At 39.7% G+C, this 22313-nt stretch overlaps 1 protein-coding gene across 1 annotated transcript in view; it reads right to left on the bottom strand.

The window, feature by feature from the left end:
* Positions 1-832: 832 nt before the first annotated feature.
* Positions 833-22313, bottom strand: part of sec31b (SEC31 homolog B, COPII coat complex component) — an 80636-nt gene continuing 59155 nt past the window's right edge. The window contains exons 23-26 of the mRNA XM_052041587.1: positions 12571-12717; positions 10387-10506; positions 6813-6884; positions 833-2360 (exon numbers count right to left, since the gene is read on the bottom strand). Coding sequence (XP_051897547.1) covers positions 2181-2360; positions 6813-6884; positions 10387-10506; positions 12571-12717 — 519 coding nt within the window. The 3' untranslated portion in view covers positions 833-2180. The remainder of the gene's footprint in view (positions 2361-6812; positions 6885-10386; positions 10507-12570; positions 12718-22313) is intronic.

The raw sequence follows: 22313 nt of genomic DNA, 5'->3' as shown, positions 1-22313 counted from the left end.
TTTTCTCTCATTGGATATTTAATCTCATGTTTACGATTCCCAAGGTACTCATCCATATTTAGTTCTTCTACCTGATCTACTCCATTACTCAAGCTGGCCCTTATTTGCTCACTATTTCAGTATTTTCTGCTTTCGTTACAGGATTCTTAATCTAATCTGTCCGATGTGAAAACCTCAAAGGACCCACTGTATTCTTCAAATTTCACTTTTTAGCTTAGCTAGAGATAGAGTCAGAGTCATACAGCACAGAAACAGGCCCCTTGGCCCACCATGCTCACGCTGATCATCGTACTTTTCTACCCTGATCTCATTTACCCGCATTTGATCTGTAGCTTTCTATGCCTTGGCAATTCATGTGCTTCTCTAGATACTTGGATGCAGTGAGAGTACCTGCCTCATTGCTTCCTCAGGCAGTCCATCCACATTCTAGCCACTCTCTATGTGGACAAACTACCCCTTAGATTCCCTCTAAATCTACCTCTGACTTTATATCTATGTCTCTTGTTTTAGACACACCCACCGAGGGAAGAAGATTTTTACTATCTATCCCCCTCATAATTTTATACACCTCTATCAGGTCACCTCTCAGCCTCCTCCGCTCCAGGGAAAATAAACCCAGCCTACCCAATCCTTCCTCATAACTGAAACCATCCATCCCAGGCAACATCCCGATGAATCTCCTTTGTACCCTTTCCAACGTGAGGACATCCTTCTTATAGTGTGGTGACCAGAAATGCACACAGTACTATATTAAGGTACAAGGTTCATAACTGAGTGAATAGCGGGGAACAGCTGTAGAAGGTAAGCACAGCAGAAAATTTCAATTCAAGACTTCATTTGGAAAAAACTTTATTTTTTCCATATTCACAATATTGAATGAAAAAATATGCTATTGTGGCAATGTCATAAATATTTGTGCAGACAAGGCAGCATTTACGCATTTGAAACACAATAACTGGATTCCTTGTGCAATTTAAAAAAAGCTGCTTACACTGTTGTCACAGAAATAACCAGAATGTTTTCACATGCCTACTTGATGGCTATTTTGTCTATTGTTGAATTCCTTGAGGTTATTTGGGACAACAATAGGCAATAGAGTCCAATCTTTCATTGCATGTTGCCAATTAGGAGTGCAAAGAATATGACCACAAAGTGTCCTGGCATTTGAAAAATATTCCACAGAATATGCATTTTCTTAAAAAGACTCTGCTTATCACTGTAGTGCCATTTTTAGGGTTCCATAATTGAAGCCAAATATCTGCATTAACAATAGCACAATGATCCCTGAAATCCAACATACCAAAGCCACCATCACGACAGTGGTGAGGCTGAGTTCTACCAGTATAATGTGGCACTAGTTTCAACCTATCAGCTGATGTAAATCCACAATGTAGTATAAAGTTTACTGAATACAAAAAGTTAATGCTTTTTGTTTAAAAAAAAAGTGTCCTTGTATTTTGCTCAAAGCTTTTCCAGATTATATATATATATAAAGCTTTCAAATTTGTCCTCTATGTCATCCTATCTCCCAGTGAAATGTTTTGTTATAACCTTGGGTTGTGCCCGTCATTGAGAGGAAGTTCATCCTACTTCCCATTACCTATATGGCTGATTGAATAATCATAGCTGTGGATCTTGGATGAAACCAACCTTTTTAATGGTGTATTTCCAAGTCAGTTGCTCCAATTGAGGGTATAAAAGAGCAATATTTAACCAATACACCATAGCTTCTAGGCATATTCTAGCTATTTGTGGGATATCAGTGGCTGCAGGGGAGAACAATGGTGAACCTTAACTCAAAAGTCTATACAGATATCTTGTGACTACCTAATTGACCTTCGGGAAAAAAGTAGCTTATGCCTTTCACAAGGCGAATACAAATCAGAAGCTTGCTGCCTGGACCCTGTCAATGGGTGTTGATTAGATTTTCTTCTGAGTTCTTAATGTTAGAAATGAACCAGATTCAACCCAGTTGAGTGCATTTACAAGTGATGCACTATTTGTGTGATGCATTTCACAGAAAAGCTGAACTTTCAAAGATAGGCTTCGCTAAATACCGCAAACGTTAACACTTTCTTCGTATTCAATGAATCAAAACACTGAAGAAAAGAAAAAGCAAACAATTCAAAAATCCAAGTATCCTCATCCTCAAGTGTGAAACCCTGCGGTTGGCAGCTTTTTCAGATGTTGAGCTTGTTGGCAATTGTCACAACAACTTTTAGAACTGGCATGAATGCAGAGATCTCACTGAAATTGCTGCTACTCACAACGTGTGTGTGAACAGCCAGCGCTTGCTGGTAATTGCGCCCCTCGATGTTCCGCACAATTTCATGTAGTCCACTTAAAATGTGTGGAGAGAGCTGGGTGTCAGAAAACAGAAAGATTAGCAATGGTTTTGTGAATAGTATTACAGCACACACTGTTTTTCCACACATTTCATTCACAAAATGGACATACACACACCTTCAACACAAACTGCAGCACTTCTCGTCTTCAACCATAACCGGACAGAGAGAAATACTGAATGAGCTTCAGATCTCAGATACAGAATATTTAGTGGAATTACAATGGAATCACAAACACAAATGCTCCAACAATGTGGGCTTTTTTAAATCTATGTGGTTCTTCAGCCCAGAGTTTATTAATCTCCTATTTAAAGTGCACCAAATTGGTCAATGATCTTAATTTTTAATCCCAATTATATAAGCTGTTAAGTGTAAAATGACCATTGTTATGATTAAGGGTAACCCTTTTATGTGCATAGACATATGCACGAGTACACCAAAGAATGAATGAAAAAAATGGTTTTGGTATCTTGCACTATTCAATCTGTTATAACTTAATTAGTTCATTCAGTGTGTTCAGTTTTTGGTCTATTCTGCATTAGCAGAATGGTGATGATGGTCTATTCATAACTACTTTTGTGGTACAGGGGTTGGAATGGGGTGTAGCAGGGAGGAGGATAGTTCTTGACACATTCTACCCACTCATCTATCCACTGCATGTGAATGCTGTGTTAGGAAGGGCAGGATGGGGTTTGACTGGGCTTTTCTATGGTTGAACTGCCTGCTAACATTTACTATCCAGGCTGATATTTCGGTGATGCACCAGAGAATATCCAAGTAGCCATAACCTCAGGACCAATGGGTTTCAGGAGAGAATGGGAGCATAATAGCCATAGCTGAAGAAAATCATAATTCAAAATTAAACGCTGTCACAAATGAAAAGAATAGGTTGAGTTATCTGCATGTTTATTTTCTAGTCTAGATTTCACATGTATGACTCATGCCACTCACAAGCAGCTTTTTTTTCTCTGAGAGGTTAAAAGTTATGATTAAAAGGGGAAAAAAAAGTCATGTTTGGCAAGATAGTATTTTTACAAACTTTGCATTCAGTGAAAAATAGATTAAGCAGATTCACAGTAGGGCATTCTACACTGTTGCACATTTCTTTATCTCACCTGAGCCAGTTTAACATACTATTTCCTACATCAGATACCCCTTCTGATCAGAGCGAGGTTGATTATTCAGTTTAATTATCAGTGGCTATATGTTGTGGACCAAGAATTCTTAGAACAATTATTACATTCCCCAACTGGCTTCCAAGTATGAAAGGACGGCAGGATAACTCTTTACAAAGAACAGAATACCACAGGAACAAACAGAGATGTCTGAGAAATTCAGTGGGTCAGGCAGCATCATGGAGGGAAATGGACAGTCGACATTTCCATAGAACCATAGGACAATACAACACAATTCAGGCCCTTCGGCCCATCATGTTGTGCCGACCTTTAAACCACACCTAATACCATCTAACCCCTTCCTCCCACATATCCCCCTATTTTAAAATTCCTCCATATGCTTATCTAACAATCTCTTGAACTTGACCAATGTATCAGCCTCCACCACCACCCCAGGCAGCGCATTCCATGCCCCAACCACTCTCGGGGTGAAAAACCTCCTTCTGATATCTCCCTTGAACTTTCCACCCATTACTTTAAAGCCATGCCCTCTTGTATTAAGCATTGGTGCCCTTGGAAAGAGGTGCTGGCTGTCCACTCTATTTATTCCTCTTAATATTTTGTACACCTCTATCATGTCTCCTCTCATCCTCCTTCTCTCCAAAGAGTAAAGCCCTAGCTCCCTTAGTCTCTCCTCATAATCCATACTCTCCAATCCAGGCAGCATCCTGATAAGTCTCTTCTGCACCCTTCCCAACGCTTCCACATCCTTCCTATAATGAGGCGACCAGAACTGGACACAGTACTCCAAGTGTGGTCTAACTAGAGTTTTGTAGAGCTGCATCATTACCTCACGGCTCTTAAACTCGATCCCACGATTTATGAAAGCTAACATCCCATAAACTTTCTTAACTACCCTGTCCACCTGTGAGGCAACTTTCAGTGATCTGTGGATATGAACCCCCAGATCCCTCTGCTCCTCCACACTACCCAGAATCCTGCCATTAACCTTGTACTCTGCCTTGGAGTTTGTCCTTCCAAAGTGTTCTCACACTTCTCCGGATTGGACTCCATCTGCCACTTCTCAGCCCAGCTCTGCATCCCATCAGTATCCCTGTGCAAGCTTTGACAGTCCTCCACACTATCCAAAACACCACCGACCTTTGTGTCGTCTGCAAACTTGCTAACCCACCCTTCTACCCCCTCATCCAAGTCATTAATAAATATCACGAAAAGTAGAGGTCCCAGAACCGATCCTTGTGGGACACCACTAGTCACAGCCCTCCAATCTGAAGGCACTCCCTTCACCACAACCCTCTGTTTTCTACAGGCTAGCCAATTCCGAATCCACACGGCCAAGCCTCCCTGGATCCCTTGCCCTCTGACCTTCTGAAGAAGCCTACCATGTGGAACCTTGTCAGACGCCTTACTAAAATCCATGTAGACCACATCTACTGCACTACCCTCATCAGTCTTCCTGGTCACCTCCTCAAAGAACCCTATCAAGCTTATGAGACATGATCTTCCCTTCACAAAGCCATGCTGGCTGTCCCTGATCAGTCCATGATTCTCTAAATGCTCATAGATCCTATCTCTTAGAATCCTTTCCAACAGCTTGCCCACCACAGATGTAAGGCTCACTGGTCTGTAATTCCCTGGACTATCCCTACTACCTTTTTTGAATAAGGGGACAACATTTGCCATGCTCCAACCTTCCGGTACCATTCCCGTGGACAACTAGGACTCAAAGATCCTAGCCAACGGTTCAGCAATCTCCTCCCTCACCTTGCGGAGCAGCTTGGGGAATATTCCGTCAGGCCCCGGGGACTTATCTGTCCTAATATTTTCTAACAGCTCCAACACATCCTCTCTTGATATCTACATGCTCTAGAACATTAACCTTACCAACACCATCCTCAATGTCATCAAGGCCCCTCTCTTTGGTGAATACTGAAGAGAAGTATTCATTGAGAACCTCCCCCACTTCCATAGCTTCCAGGCACAACTTCCCACCTTTGTCTCTAATCGGCCCTACCTTTACTCTCGTCATCCTTCTGCTCTTCACGTACGTGAAAAAAACCTTGGGATCCTCCTTAACCCTACTCGCCAAAGCCTTTTCACGTCCCCTTCTTGCTCTCCTCAGCCCCTTCATCTGGACTGAAAGATAGAGGTGGAAATGGCCAGTATAACGAGGTGAGGGGAAGGGGAGGTGCAAGAGATAGGTGGATCCAGGTGAGGAGGGGTGATTAGCAGATGGAGGAGGGAAGAGTGGAAATAGCGACAGAGGCTGGGAGGTGATAGGTGGAGGCAACAAAGGGCTGCAGGTAATGGAATCTGATAGGAGCGAAAGGTGGAGCATGGAACCAAATAACTGAGGTGGGACTGTACCCATCATAAATCACTAAACTCCATTGGCCATTCCATCAACTGCAGCCCTTTGTTGCCTCCACCCATCACCTCCCAGCCTCTGTCACTATTCCACTCTTCTCTCCTCCATCTGCCAATCACTCCTTCACCCACCATCCCCATTCCCACCTCCCCCACCAACAACCTAGCGCTTGCCAGGTCTCACTCCACCCCTTCCTCTCACCTTTTCATACTGGCTATCTCCCCTCTATTTTTCAGTCCAGATGAAGGGTTTTCACCCGAAATGTCGACTGTCCATTTCTCTCTGCAGATGCTGCCTGACCCACTGAGTTCCTCCAGCATCTTGTTTGTTGCTCCAGATTCCAGCATCTGCAGTCTCATCTCTCCAAAATACTACAGGTACTGGATATCTGAAATAGAAATGCCTGGAAACACTCAGAAGGCCAGGCAGCAACTGTGGAGATTTTAATGATTCAGGTGTCTTTTAACCTTTTTCTGTCAACAGGTATTGCTTGCCCTGCTGAGCTAATTGCAATCATTACACCATCTCCAGTCATTTGCATCCACCAATCTACTATCAACATTATAAATCACCTGTACTATATAAAAGCACATTATGAACTCTTGGGTCACAGCTTTCAAACATCTTTCTCCCTCATTCCATCTACCCACCACCAAGAATTAATCTCAGAAATATTCCTGAATAACTATTTGTTACAAAAGAATCTCTTGACTAGGAGCATCTAGAACAGGATAAACATTTATCCTCAGCTCCTTTCGTTTCCATCTCTCTTACATATGGGTAACCAACTTAAACAAAGAGTCTGGCAATATTTATGGAAAAGCATTTTTTTTCACAGCTCACTTGCTTTAAAATATGAAATCCCATGCATCACATTCTGAAATCACGTACCATCATATTGTGGAACTTCTGCAGAAACATATACATTTACCATTAGTTTATGTTAAAACTATTCACACTTACAGTCTGCTCTCTCAGTTTATCATAGAGATAATCCAGTCGCTTTGCTGCATCATCCAGCTTCCTCTTAGTTTGCTGTAGAATAATTCAGAATTCATTGAATTAATGTGGTTTGAAATGGAAATAGGTTCACTGGAGCCCTGTCTATTCAAGCCTTTGCCAAGAATAATTTAAGATTGTGCATAATGCATTTTTACACTTTGCCTCTTGCATTGTAAACACATGCAAAACAATGCACTCTTTGATACACACATTTCTTTGGTTACTATTGATTCTTTTGGTTACAGGATACCCTAGGTGGTACTATTCATACAGCCTTGTGACACGACTACATTGGGTTAAACGTTTCATTATGTGAAACGAAGATGCCAGGATAAGGTGCAAGAAGCCTATTACCACGTCTGAAAAGAACAGGGGAGAAAAAAGGTAAATGAGGAAGTGACTGAGTGATGATAGGCTTGGGTTTTAACAATGGTCCAAAAGCAAACTACTGAAGATGCTGGAAATCTGAAAAAACAGAAAATGCTGGGAACACTCAGGTCGAACAGCATCTTTGGAGAGAGAAACAGTTAACATTTCAGATTAATGATCCTTCACCTGAAAAGTTAACTCTGCATCTCCACAAATGCTGTCTGATTAGCTGAGTACTTCCAGCATTTTTTATTTCCTTTTGTATGTTTAGGAGAAAGTCAGGTTATAAAGGAATTCAAAAATATGGAACTTCTACAAAAAAAATGCTGAGTAGATGACCATGCAATTAGACTTTATTTGAAATTAGTTGGACTGTAGGAAGAATGAAGACTGTACAAGAACACACTTGGGAGTTTAAAAAAGACATTCGGAAACTGCTGACCATATTTGACTGGAGACTGCAGGTATTAGAAGATGGAGAGGGGTGGTGGTGTACGGAGAAACGAATTTAGAAGAATTGCCTATCAAAAAGATTTATTTAAACTCCTGTCTAGAAATGAAAGACAGATATCTTAGGCATTTAGAAGTTATATTGGGAAATAGCAATACTGGATGCAAAAGATTAAACTAAGTTTCTGGAGACATATTTTGCAATGGTGATGTGAGACTTCCATGCAGATGGAGATAGCGAGACCAACAATGTCATTGGACAAAGAATGTTGTTGGTGGTTAAAGACTTCAGTACTTGCTTAGATTAGCTTGATATAGAAATTGCCTTTAAGCAATTAATATGTAATTTTTTGTATCCTACTGAAAGGCATGAAGATCAATTTGCTGAAACTTAGCAACTTCATTGCAAGAGGATGAAAGGATGTGGTAGCCAAAGAAAAGTTCATAAATACATTCAGACATCAACAACACTGTAATTGAGGATGAAAAGTGACTGGAAAACGCTAATGATACAAAAAAAAATGGGTAAGTAGAATAGTTCTGGCATACCAGAGTTGATGAAAAGAGTGGGGCAATGATCCAGCTACAGTGAAGACAATGCTATTAGAAATAATTAGGCAGGTACAAACATAGTAAAATCAAGTGATGGCAGCTTGGTCAGAAGATGATTGCATGGCTTCTGGCTGAAGTGCATTGTTTATACATTATGATACACAAGGCAATGCAGTTTCTGGGACACGCGAGGTGGAGTAGGGTTTTTTTTGCTCATCAAGATTTTGTGCACTGTAAGATGGAAGCTTTGATGTTTGGAAGATGGTGCTCATAACAATGGACCAAAACATCAGACAAGCACAAAGTTTAGTTACTGTCATGGTTTCCACAGTCAGTATGGGGAAGCCAGACCACCTACACTGGTGCTAAGTTTCTGTTAAGATTTTCTGTTTTTATTGATGGCTTGTCTTCAAACCATTGCATAACTTCAAACTAATGCAGTTATTTATTTTGGGACAGTAAATAAACTGTATCAGCAGTATATTCAATCCTAAATTAAGGGAACTGACTGCAGAAAATAAGTGAAAGCATGTGTGGTATCAATGTTATTTCCAGGAATAGTTTCTCCACGTTTATACCACAATTATAACAATGACCTAGTTGTCCCATCAAAGGTCTAAAATGCACCTCAACTAGAATGTCAGGGGGTAAATACATTAATATTGGAGGAACACTCAGCCTACAGCTGGCTACAATTGCTACTATATGGTCAGATACCCCAGGATATACAGGTCAATATGTCAAGAACAAGGTATGCATAGAGTTTAGCCATGTTTTACGTTACTCCCTTTGTTCCCACCCCTCTCCATTAACAGGAACATAATGACAAACAGCTGATTTGCTTCAGCTGAGCACAATTAAATCCTAATCAGAATTTATGTCTGATAAAATCATCGTCCAAATGCAGAAAATCACCAGTGAACCACTAATGTTCAGTGTGGTTTCTCAAAATAATCCGGATTAAGCACAAGGCTCCAATCTTGAGTCAGACTGTTCAGCACTTAATCCAATGAGTCGTGGGGCACCCCTACCACCCAGAAAGGGGAAGCCTCAGTTCACACCAACTGAGAGCTGCGATGAGATGTGCACATTAAAACCCAGAACAAATTTCTTTATTCAAAAGTCATCGTACTTAAATGTTGTGTCCAATCTGTTCATTTATGTTAACATTTGAAATTAGTAATGTGTGGAAAATCTACACCAGAGAAGCTCTGTATGAGATTCTTATGGCTGACAATTTACATGGTTGCAGGAATTTGTAGTGAGCATTAGGATACTATTGATGGGGACTCTCCAATGGGACAAATCATCAGCACAAAACTGCTCTAATTGGGCTGAGAGTTGAGAAGTGTGATTTCTCAGTTTTTCTTAGCACATGGAATTAATGCACCAGTAGGCAAATTGAACTCTGGAGCCTGATGCCTTGAGATATGAAGGTCAGATGTTTCAGGCTGCAATTTCCTTCTGCTTATAATAATCCCAAGTGGCAAAGGACCAAGAACACTGTACTTAGAACAGCTATTGTAGCAGGGCAGGTTCCCTCAATGTTCACATTGAAACAAAACATGGAAATCTGTCCCAAGGCTGAAAATCACCTTCCACTGGTGCACTACTGCAATAGCATGGAACATTAGAACTTCCCTAGCTGTGGAGAGCAGTGGCACATCCTTGACAACTTAATTTCCTCTACGAATTATTTGAAGGATTATCATTTTGAAAAAGAAGTCTTCTTTTGAGATAAAAGCTGAATGCGAAAGAAACCTCAGGATTTTTTTTACAGTGTGGTTGAAAGATGGGTAAGGGAATATAAAAAGAATACAAACTTTTCAGTTCTAATTCCTGAGATATATTTTCGATGGTGCATAAAGAATTCTTCAACAGTTTTCAACTCTGGATAATTGGGGCTAATGCAATCCATCAATTTTAGCAATTAAAGTACTGAATAACCTAAATTTCCCATCTTATACACCTATTTTTCCGTGGTAATTTCAGTAACTTTAGTGTCAGAAGTTTGCAGTCACCACGTTCCCATCATACATACACACAAAAACCCACATATTACATTATATACAAAAACACATACATATCATTTTTATAATAACAAAGGCATGCACTATAATCTACTTATTTCAATAACAGGATTATTGCTCAAACAGTGACGTACAGGGTCAGCAGCAGCTAAAAGGCATCGTTGTACCAGCCCATCAAACGTGGTCTTCAATATCATGTGCTCTTCTGGAATTTGCTTTTTCATGATCTTCTCTGTGGGCAGCTGTTGTAGTGGCTGGAAGTGAAGCAGCACAGCAAGTCACCATTTAGGTCACTAATACAGAACCAAAGGGGATAGAGGAATATAGCATATGTAAAGCAGGATATGCATCCCACACCCAACTGCAGTCTACAGTAAAGCCCAGCACACTTGTACTCAGCTCAGTGGAAAGGTACACAGGTAGAGACAGGCTGTGACATTCATGGAATAAATTGGCTGTAGAAGTGCTCTCTGGCATCAGCATAAAGGTTTTAGCATAAATTAAATTTAGATAAAAGATGGCACTAATGGAAGCTCAAATTATATGTAAAAATCTCAACAATACAACATGTTCCGTCCACAAAATCTTTCCAACCGGTGGCCACACTTGTCAGTTTTGTCCTGTTTTTATTTCCGACATCGACGAGGATGCAGTGGTCTCACGGTTATGTTGCTTGACCACCCCTCAGGTGGCTAAGCTCAAATTTTACCACAAATCAGGTAAATTGCAGGTTAGCTGAGTCACCAAAGGAAAGAAGATTGCCTTACAAATTATTTGTTCTGGAAGGGCCACTAAGTAAAGCCTACACATTCTGGGTCAAACTGCTGTAAAATGAAAGGATCTGAAACCAACCTGAAGAAACTAAAATAACAGGATTCTTTGCTATGCCCCTCCTCCCAAGGCTGGCCATCCCTCAACCTCCATAGGCCAGTGAGCAAATTTGGAAAACTCTCAATTTTTGTAAAGAAAAAAAATACTTACACAATAAAGATGACTAGCCTCAGGAAAGTACAGCCTCCACATGCCTTTTCACAATATCTGATCAACAGCGCTTTACTATTGTGTGTTACCCTTTTTAATCTATATATTATATATATGCCAGTATATGGATAGTATAATTGTTTAGTACCAAACATAACCATATCCAAGACAAAGGAAGAATGACTGTTTTAGGATTGTGTGTTTTACAAGTCTTGAGGAGAGGGTCACATAAGTAGAGCATTTAGCGAGGCAACTTTAGAATGCAAGGATAAGATAGCTCAAACAACAGCCACAAAGGTGGGGTAAAGGGTATGAGGAAGATGAGGTTCAAGTTGTAAGGATGGTGAAAGGACAGTAAAACTGGAGGAGGTTAAGGAGGTAAAAGATTTACACACAATTTTAAATTTGAAGCTCTGGGAGCCAACAGAGGATTGATGGATTAGCAAAGACTTAAACTTGGATCAGACACAAGCTGAGCTGAAGTTTATAGAAGTTCGGGGCTACCTATGAGTGGATTGTAAGTGTTAAGCCTGCAGGTGACAAAAACATAGATTGAAGTTTCATTAGGAAGTAGATTAAGGCAGAAGCAGAGATGGATGATGTTTTGGAGGTGCAAATAAGGTATTCTGAGATGGAGAGGAAGCTCAGCTCCAAGTCCAAAGGACACTAAAGCTGCAAACTTCCTTGTTCTTTCTGGGGCAATGGCCAGGGAGGGCCAAAGATGGTGGCTTTGATCTTCCTAATAAATTTGCAAATTAATGGAAAATATCCCATGTGTCCATATTGTTCTCCATATTCATCTCTTTGTGGACTCTATTTAGGCTCACTGATCTACATTATACAATGTATTTTGATTCAGGATATATTGCTGTTGTTGGTACAAACAAGTGTGGACATTAAATTACTTTAGACAATGCTAGGGGAGATCTGCTAGTACATTACATTTTGCTGCAATAGTTTATTTTTGCTGAACAACTATTTTTCCATTTCATTTTTCATTTTATAACATAGGATCTTAAGTTTAAATTGGGTGGCAGAGCAGCAGAGCTAGTAGAGCCGCTGTCTTGCATCGACACGGATTTGGGTTCAATACTGAACTTGGGTACCATCTGTGTGGAATTTGAACATTCTCCCTGTGACGGCATGGGCTTTTGAAAACGTAACACAAGATATAGCATTTATGTTTTTCGCCCACATAACTTCTTAACAGGGCCAGACTGTAAGAATGTACTTTGCCCCCTCAGCATTACCAATAGCAAATAAATGATGCCATAAGTACAATCTAGGCATAAAACAACTGCAAAAACAAAGCCACATGCTTTCACTGAAGAACACACCTGAAAGTTGCCCTCTTTTGGTGCCCCTGGAGGTCCCTGACTGGTTTCCTGAGAAGTTAGGCCCTGGGATCGGGCCTTTTGCGTATCCACAGAGAAATTCACAACAGGTGCTGTAATAGGAGCCGGAGGAGTGTAGTTGTCTTGAAGCTGAAAGATCATAAACAGCATGTTCAAAACAGCAGCTACCACAAGAGGCTAACAACTTTATCAAGTAATTGTTCAGAAAGTTGTGCAGAAAGATCTGGATTATGATTATTTCTGCATAAACATAACGAGCTCTAACTAATGGTAAAGATCAATACAACTCATCCTTCGAGATTTGAATAACAGCATACTAATTGGATTATGTAACATTCCATTACTCTCTTATTTCATCTTTAACTCAGCTTTATGACCAAACGTGTCAATTTCTTTAATATCTTTGTATGGTCCATTATCTATTTTTGTTTGACAACATTGTTCTGAAGTAGCTCGGAATATTTTGTAAGTTTAAAACACCATATAAATTAAGCAGCTGATGTTTTTGCCTTGGACTGTACAGAGGACTTGAATTTTTGGTTCAGTTCATGGATGTTTTGTTTTTACTAGTTTGAGAGAACTTCAGGTACTTTCAGTTATTCAATAATTCAAGATATGCATAACTTTGTCTCTATAAAGTGCAAATAAATCAAAATTAGTATTAACAATTAACTAAGACCTTCAGCAACCCTTTTTTTTCAAGTAACCATAAACATATTTTGTTTTTTGCTCCATTTCCACCCAAGTTTGTGTTTTCCAGTCTTTTACAGCAATGACCAGCTCATACATAAATAAGATGGGACAATGAGCATTTTAAAGGCCACTTCTGTTACTCTTAAAGCAAAATGACTGCCAAATAAATTCTGGATGGTTGACATTTATTGCTGACATAGCTTTTTACTGATGAGAACTGAAGAGCTTTCCAGGTAAGTCCTTAATGGTGGTTTTCAATTTATGATGGTCAAAATTGAATAATTTGAACCCTAACTATTCTGAGTTCATGCCAAATCTATTTACTTTAAAACAAAGATAATTTCATCTAGTGGAGTATGTGGAAAATATTTCCCTTTCTTTGATGTGTAAAGGTGACAGATACAACTATTTTTTGAATCATGCAACACTTGCGCAAAAGATAAATTCTGAAAGTAAACAGAGCTTCCTGAACAGTTAATGCTCAGAAACATCAATCACATTACTTCTAAACCTTCCACAGAACAGTGACCGGCAAAATGGATTAGCCACAAGAATGAGTACATCTGATTTTGAGCTCAGCACAAAAACTAATAGGGTAAGTAAGTTTTATGATCTCTCCATAATGTAGTTTGGAGCATTAGCACAAAAATGCTTCATTAACATACAAAACAAAATGCATTCACTGGAATCTTAAAGTAAATGATAAAGAATTTTCACAGGGGAGCTGAATGACACTAATCAATAATAAGAAATTAGTTTTTTTTAAATGCTCAGATTCTGATGTCTACCTACATTTTTAAAGGTATAACCACTCATTGATCTTCAAAATTCAGTTTTCATAATTAAGTATTCACAATATGAAATGCATGTTCAAAGTATACTTAAACTTATGAAAAATGTTAAAAGTATATTGGTTTACTGTGCCTACCTCAGCTAATGATACTCTAAGGTTATATAACAGGTTTTCAAAACTTTAGAAACAATTCCTGCAGTTTAGAAATCAGAGAACTACATAGCTCAGCTGTATGGACTGCATAAAGTACTCAAGTCATCATGGCCAGGAATATATGGTCCCTCCATGCCTCTGGAAATCCAGTGAATTGCAGCTCTTTAAGTTATCCTTGTTTTCCAGAAGCACTAGGGTTGGCAGCTTTTGCAAGACCAAAGGAGGGACAGGAATCTCAATCAAGAGGAACAGGAGCCTGGTTTAAATAAGGACAAGATCATTGTTTGATTTCTCAGGTTTGGTGTTGCTGATGATAACGTAAATTATTTATGTTTTCAAGAACTACAGTAACGAAGAGTCTTATTTTCAAAAGCAGACATTTGGTATCAGAGGCACATCCCTCAAATTCGTAATAGTTTTACTTAAAATACAAGATCAGGCTATCCAGTCAAAAGCTGCTAACCCCTGCATTACCACAGCGAGGTACAGCACAGAAAAGACTCATGGAATTGCATTTATGTATTAAGCACAGGTAACAGCAAGAACAAAATTTAAAGATTCAGTTGCTTGGCCATTTTCACTGTGTACACTTATAATGCATTGAAATATGCCAAGATGCTTTGCAACAGCATAATCAAGCAAAAACTGACAGAATACCACATAAGAGGTATGAAGACGTAAGATCAAAAGCCTGGTCAAAGAAATAGGTTTGGAGATGTAGATGGATTTGGTTGGATATTCCAAAACATAGGGGTTAAACAGCTGATGGTACATTTGGGTGATTAAAACCAGCAATGTGTAAGAAAACAAAATTGGACTAGTGGTGAAAGCTTTCAGGGGTTGCGGGTGGGGACTGCTGTATGGTTAGAAAGGGCTGGACAGATAGGGAAAGAGTGGTACAAAGAAAACTTTTTATATGCAGCATGCAATTGAAGTTTGGAATACTCTGCCTGCAAGTGTATTAGAATCAAGCTCCATTGTGGCCTTCAAGAGGGAATTGGTAGAGAAAAAAAATTACCACACTATGGAGAAAGGGATGGCAGGATGGAACTAGAGATTGCTCTTGTAGAGAGATGGCATGGACATGATGGGCTGAATAGCCTCCTCCTGTACTGTAACAATTCTATGATCCAGGAATTTAAAAAATAAGGAGGGAAATTTTAAAATTAAGGTGCCGTTAGAGCAGGAACCAACATTGGCTTGAACAGGGATGGCAGATAAATATAAAGTTCTGAATTAGGACAGAGTAGTTTTAGGTGAGATCATTTTACAGAGTTACAGAAGGTGGGAGGCCAGTCAGGAAGGCAGAGGTATAAAGTGAAGAGTTTAACAAATTCTTCTTTCATATAAAGGCCAACTGGGACAAATTACTCAATGTATGATAGCAGTAAGGTTTCTTGTTCTTTCTACAAGTTTTATAATCACTCTACAGCTCAGATGATTTCATTAAAAGCTCTTGAGCTTTGAACTATATCACAGTAATCTACATAGGTACATTAAAGATTTTGCCAGTATTATCATACAAAATCTATTTCCCTGCCTCAATAAAACAAATTGCCCTTTTTGAAGCTGTCCATGGCAGCATCATTTGCAGTTCACAAAAAAGGAGCAAGTTCCAGCTCAGGCATGCCATCTGCTCCAGAAGAAAAAGGATATCGTTCATCCCCAGCCTCCATCTCACAAGGTAATATTAAATTAAAAAGTTAAATTTGAAGAATATGGAAAACGTTAACACATTTTCACCCAAAGGGCAGATGACCTGTAAAATATTACCACTGAAGGCAACTAGAGATAGTACTATGGCTTTTTGGCAATGATGTGTGTTGCTGATTTGATTTGCAAAAAGGCAAGTAGGCATAATTATCAAATATGCAACAATCTAATTATGATTTATTTGTCTGTTCATTATTGTTCTCATATTTTCTTGACATTGGCCATTCAGCCCAGAAAGTCTATGCTGGTTTACAGAGCAATCCCATTACCCCACTGCAAACTATTCTCTCATACATGCCCATTAACACCCCTCCCACAATGCAGCCAACTGATTCTCCTACCAGCCACCTACACTAGGGGTAATTTATAGTAGCTGATTAACCTAACAATCAGTTTGTCTTTGGGATGTGGGAGGAAACCAGAAATTCCCGGGAAAACCCTTAAGGTCACAGGAAGAACATGCAAGCTCCATAGAGATTATAGTTCAGATAAACTGTTATGGTGTGACAAGTGCCAAGCAAAAACAAACACTCAATTTTGTTCAAACCTAGACCTAGAAACCTTAACCTAGAAATGCACAAGATTACTGTACCTGTAGCATGGATTCTAAAAGATCTTATTTGCAATGCAATGCTCAACAGATGTTGGGGGCACTCTAGGATATCCAGCATCTCTTGAAAAGGGATTAAGGTACATGGTCAAAGCCCACAAACTTCATTGGCAGCCATTTTCTATATGTAACTTTTCAACTATGAACAGTGGCCAAGTTAAGTTTGTATATAGTTGTGGAAGAAGGTCTCCATTTTAAATATCTGTAAATTTCTTCAGGGATCTCACAAGGTAAAGGATGAAGACAATAATGAAATTAGAGTTACTGGCTAAATGTTATACCCAAGTGGAACAGTTATGTACTCAATGAAAGAGAAAGAAATTAAATTCTCAAAATCAGAAAAGGAATTTTGCCATTGGATGTAGTTCAAACCTTTTTGGTTCAACCATACCTCAAGAGATGCAAAAAAAAATTAGCTCATACCTCTACCTTCCACAAGTGCCAGCATGAGCCTGGTGCCAAAACATTAGATGAGCATTTTAGTTTGCATTTAAAAGTTCACTCAGTGCTTCAGAACAGGACAAGGACAGACTAGTGGTAGGCAATTGGTCATGAATATACTAGCATCTTATGAGCTGCAGTGTTGAGAGGTCCTGGCTTTATTCACAGACTGTTTGTGACTAAGAAGCTTCTGCACCAACCATATTTTGATAAAAGAGCAATAGGAAAGCAATTAAGGTAGACGTTCTTGTTGAAGGACAGCCCAAAGTCTTGTTAACGTGATCAAAGCACATGGATTCAGATCACAATGTTAACTTTGGGTGATTTTATTTTAAAAATAAAGTTCAATATTAGAAAACTGTTGCACATAAAAAAGAGAGTAACAACGCTCTCTGGGAATTAGAGCACTGTAGCTTAGGGAAACTCCTCGGCAGTGTGAAGGAAGAGAAAATCATGATTTTTCGGGGGGGGGGTGGGGAGCAGATGGGGAGCTGACGTGAATGTGGGGAGAATAAACTTGGTTGGGGAAGGATTAGTGTAAAAATAGGTGCTTGATGATCACCATAGATTCACTGAGCACAAGGGCCTATATCTGCACTCTATCTCTCTATGACCCTGACACACATGTAACACCACTTACACAGTATGTGAGACTTACAGAAATGGGAGTAGTTGAGGATGAATAATGGCCGTTTTAACTGAGCTGGACATGAAACTAGATAGAATGAATGAGAAACATTTGATATCCAGTACTATCATCTTTCACTTTATTATACATAAAGCTCATCCACAAAGGAGGAAAACACAGTGGAAACAATTCCTCCAGTCTAACCCCTTGTCCATTCCCAATTTCCCTTGTCCCGCCATTAACAATCATGTCTTCAGTTATCCAGCCACAGGGCTCTGGAATATCTCCCTAAACATTTCAGTCTCTCTACCCTACAGTCTCCCTTGAAGATGCTCCTCAAAATCTACGTTTTTAGGTGTTTTTCACCAATGTACCCTAACATCCAGTACCATATGGCTTGTTGTTAAAATTTACCCCCACTGATGGCAAAATGCAGATGCAAGTCGTTACTACTAAACTAAATTGTGTACAACAATGTAGCAACTCAATGAAATTGCAGTAATTTAAATCACAGTCTGTCTCTGATTTGACTTTGATGTGGAAAATATCAGTGCTATATTTCAGCTCCATTACACTAGTGCCATTGATCATGGAGCATCAATAATGCATGTCAACCTGAAAAAGCTTTCAAAGTTTTTTATTTGCATGGAAAGGACGATGATGCAAGTAACCCTAATGGAGAATTGTACAGATATGAGGCCCTAAAAAAATGCAAGCCACTTGATCACAAAATGGTGGCAATGGTTTGAATCTTTTTATAAATCATTTCGTTTGCTTATGCATCAAATCAGAATATCAACTTTGTGAGATTTATGAGATTTTTGTTTTTCTTGAACACATTTGAAATTAGCCATACAAAAATCTGCCACTTGAAGGATTAACATCACTGGCAAATGTTAAGACAACTAATAGTAACTATAAATGACACAGGCCATCTGAACTACAGGCACATCACCACAAACTGAAATTGCAGTTAATGGTTCCATGAATCCACAGCTAAAAGGATTTTCAGATTAACCCTCTAAGCTCATCATGTCCAGAAGAGGTCACTCAGCTGAACTGTAAAATCCACTGGAGGAAAGCAATTACAATCACAGCAAAATAGATGACATCTTTCTCCTTCAAAACAGTTAAATAACTTCAAGTAGGGCTAACAAACACTTGGTTATTCATTAGTGCTTCTCCATAAACAGTTTAATGTTGAATGAATTCAATCAGCACTTAGAAGTAATCCTGATCAATTCAGGTTTGCAAATTTGCTTTAATTGAGTAAAATGCTTCATTTTCTTGTCCTATCTATTGGGAGGAAGGGGGAGGGATTAAGGTAGGGGATTACTGCTGACATTAAAAAAAGATACCTCCTACTTTGACTCGCATTATACTGTGGTACAAACGAACAGCCCTAGTTTCACATGACTAGTCCTTTTCCCGCACCACTTCTAATCCCTTCCTTGGATCATTCTCTTGATTCTTTCACCCAATGAAGTAGATATACTTGACAATAAAATCCAATCAAAACAGACTGGAAGCTTTAAAGGCTTTCAAAAAAACATCTGTAGTATAGTCGGATCCCCAAGGAAGCATCAGTTGCTTAAGTCCTTTTCCCCACAAAAGCATTTGGAATTCTGAGCTCACCTTCAACCCCAATCACAGTTACTAAAAACTCCATTAGCATCCGGTTTGAGATGTGTATTAATAGGCACGAACGTGGTTTTAAACTTCATAGCCTAGATTTTCTGGCACAACATTAGATAGATCAATGGCCAATGCAGTTTCTAGTGTTTGGCAGCAGAATGACTACATTACTGAATGAATGATCCAGAGTTTCAGACTGATAAACCAGAGGATACAATCTCAAAGGTGTCCCAATGAGATTTGATAAATTAAATGTAAAAGGGAATGTGGAAAAAAAAACTGGTATCAGCAAAAAGCAAATTTGAAGCTATTAGACCATGAAAGCATAATCAGCACAATGTCCTTCAGGAAAATAAATTTATAGTCCTTACTGTGATATCCGTCTTATATTAACATGGCTAATTTACACCTTCTCTGCTGGATGCAAGCAAGACTCTGCGGAACTCAAGAGGTTAGCAGCATCCATGTCCCGAGTCTGAAGGTAATGGGTGGTGGATTTAAGACCCACTCCAGAGATCCAAGTACAAAAATCTAGTCTGCCCCTCCGTGCAGAACTAAGGGAGTGCTAGACTACTGGAGTTTCTGTCTTCTGAATGGGCCACTAAACCAGATCCTTTCATGCCCTCTCAGGTAGGCATAAAAGATTTCATGGTGCTATTCTGAAGAGAGGCAGGGCACGACTCCTGGTATTTTAACCAATATTTATCCCTCAACTAACATCACAAAAATAACAGATTATTTGATCATTACCACATTGTCCTTTATGGGAGATTGTTGCCTGCAAACTGCCTGCTACATTTTACACATGACAGTACTTCAGTGCAAAATCCTCATCGGCCTATGACTGCTCAAAGCAGGGGACCACCACTTGTGGGGCCAGTGAGAATCTAGATTCACTGTGTCGGGGCAATGTGGACATCGAAAGCAGTGTCACTTCACAAACTACTCACCCACCCTTCCTGAGAGGAGCCTCCTGCCCTGTCAGTGGTAGAGTCTGTGGTCCCGCACTGGCCTCAGAACTGCAGTGCGAGCAAGTTATCCTCAATCCCAAGAGACTGCTTAAGAAGGTGGTAGTAAACAGAGCATGAACACATTTAATTCCACTTATAAACAAAAGAATTTTAACCACCATTTAGGAATCATGTTCTGAAGTTTTATCCATGAAGAGCTTACTACACGAATATGGTATGTGAAATACTTCTATTTTAAGAACGTGGGATTGTGAAATGTGTTTCATAAAAATATCAAATCAATGCCCTTGACCATAAACATTAGGAAGCTATGTGGGGGGTGGGGGTTGTTCTGAGGCAGTCAGAGGTCATGAGTATAAGCCCCACATGAGACTTGACAACTTAATCTAGCAAACACATTGGCACAGTACTATACAGGCAGCTTTGAAGATGAAGCATTTTCTCTTCAACCCCATTTACTCTGTCAGCTTGACGCAAAAGATTTTACAGCACTACTTAAAAAGCGTGCAAGTTCTGTGTTCCAGCCACGCACTGTGGAATTATCCGAGGCTCATATTTGGCTGGTAAATGCCATAGGTTTGTTATGTAGGACCCCATTCAGAGCCTCAATGCTCAATTCCAGATGCCTTGGGTCAGCAAGATAAATGTTCTTGATTCAGGTAAGACAAGTTTGGGAGAGTGGCAATCACGAATGGTCAGTTCATAGTGAACTGTGGGCTTGAAAAATACACATTCTTTCTTTCTTTGCTGATGGGATTCTGAATCAGCACAGTCTTGCTTTCACTTTTTCTTTTGTTAAAACCCTGCATGCACTATGCACATAGGACCCTTCCCAAAAAACATCCACCGTTCATATCCTGAGATTTAACTCCCAAAAGATGCTATGTATATGATATTCCATAGAGAAACAAAGGACAGCAAAGGCTGGAGAAAGATGCTGATATTCCATAATTAGGTATCAAAATGATGGTTAACTACGAAATTGTACTCTTGGAGAAGGATATGTAGAATACTGTCAGTAGTTATTACATGTAACTACCGCTCGTCAAAGTACATTGGAAGACTTGAAAAATATTAGAAGATGGCATGCCAGCATGACGAACAAAGCTCAATTTTTCAAACAATATTATAGACCCATGTAATAAAAGTTAATATACAGAAGGCGAGTCTCAGAGTCACATCATAGAACATCTATGGTCATTCGACCTGCTGATTCCATACTGTTTCACTGTACAAAAATGCCATCGGTCCCACTCCTCCATTCTTTCATTGAGCCAGTGTCACACAGCACAGAAACAGGTCCTTTGGCCCACTGCATCCATGCCAACCATCAATTACCCACCCAATCCAATTTACCACTCCATACGGGAGACTGATCCAAGATGTCAGTGTCCGTGGGATCCAAGGTGTGACGGCAAATTGGATCCAAAATCTTGGTGATAGGTGGATATGAGTGTAGGAGAGATGATCAGTAAGTTTGCAGATGACACAAAAATTGATGGTGGTGTTGATAGTGAGGAACATAGCTTTAGGTTGCAGGAGGATATAGGTCAGGTGGTAAAATGGGCAGAACAATGGCAGATGGGATTTAAACCGTATAAGTGCGAGGTAATGCACCTTGGGAAGCCTAATAAGGATTCATTGAATGGCAGAGCCCCGAGGAGTATTGAGGAATGAGGGACATCAGTGTACAAGTCGAAGAATCCCTGAAGGTGGCAGCACAAGACAGATAAGGTGAAGGCAGTGTACTTCATTAACTGATACATAGAATATAAGAACAGGGAGGTTATGGCACAGATTAATAAAAATATTACTTAGTTCAGAGCTGGAGTACCATGTGCATTTCTGGTCACTACACTATAGTAAGGACTTGATTGCACTGGAGGGAACACTGGGGAGATTCACCAGCATGTTGCCTGGGATGGAGCTTTTCAATTATGAGGAGAGACTGGAAACGCTGGGTTTGTTTTCCTTGGTGCAGGAAAGGATGAGGGGGGACCTGACAGAGGTACACAAAATTGCCACCATGAACCACCTATTTACATTAAACACATTTTTCAGCTCCCCACATTCTCATCAACCTCCCCA

This window comes from Pristis pectinata, chromosome 30, assembly GCF_009764475.1.
Source record: "Pristis pectinata isolate sPriPec2 chromosome 30, sPriPec2.1.pri, whole genome shotgun sequence".
In the NCBI taxonomy this organism is placed as follows: Eukaryota; Metazoa; Chordata; class Chondrichthyes; order Rhinopristiformes; family Pristidae; genus Pristis; species Pristis pectinata.
Note: the sequence above shows the minus strand (reverse complement) of the source record. Positions and strands in the feature narration are given on the sequence as shown.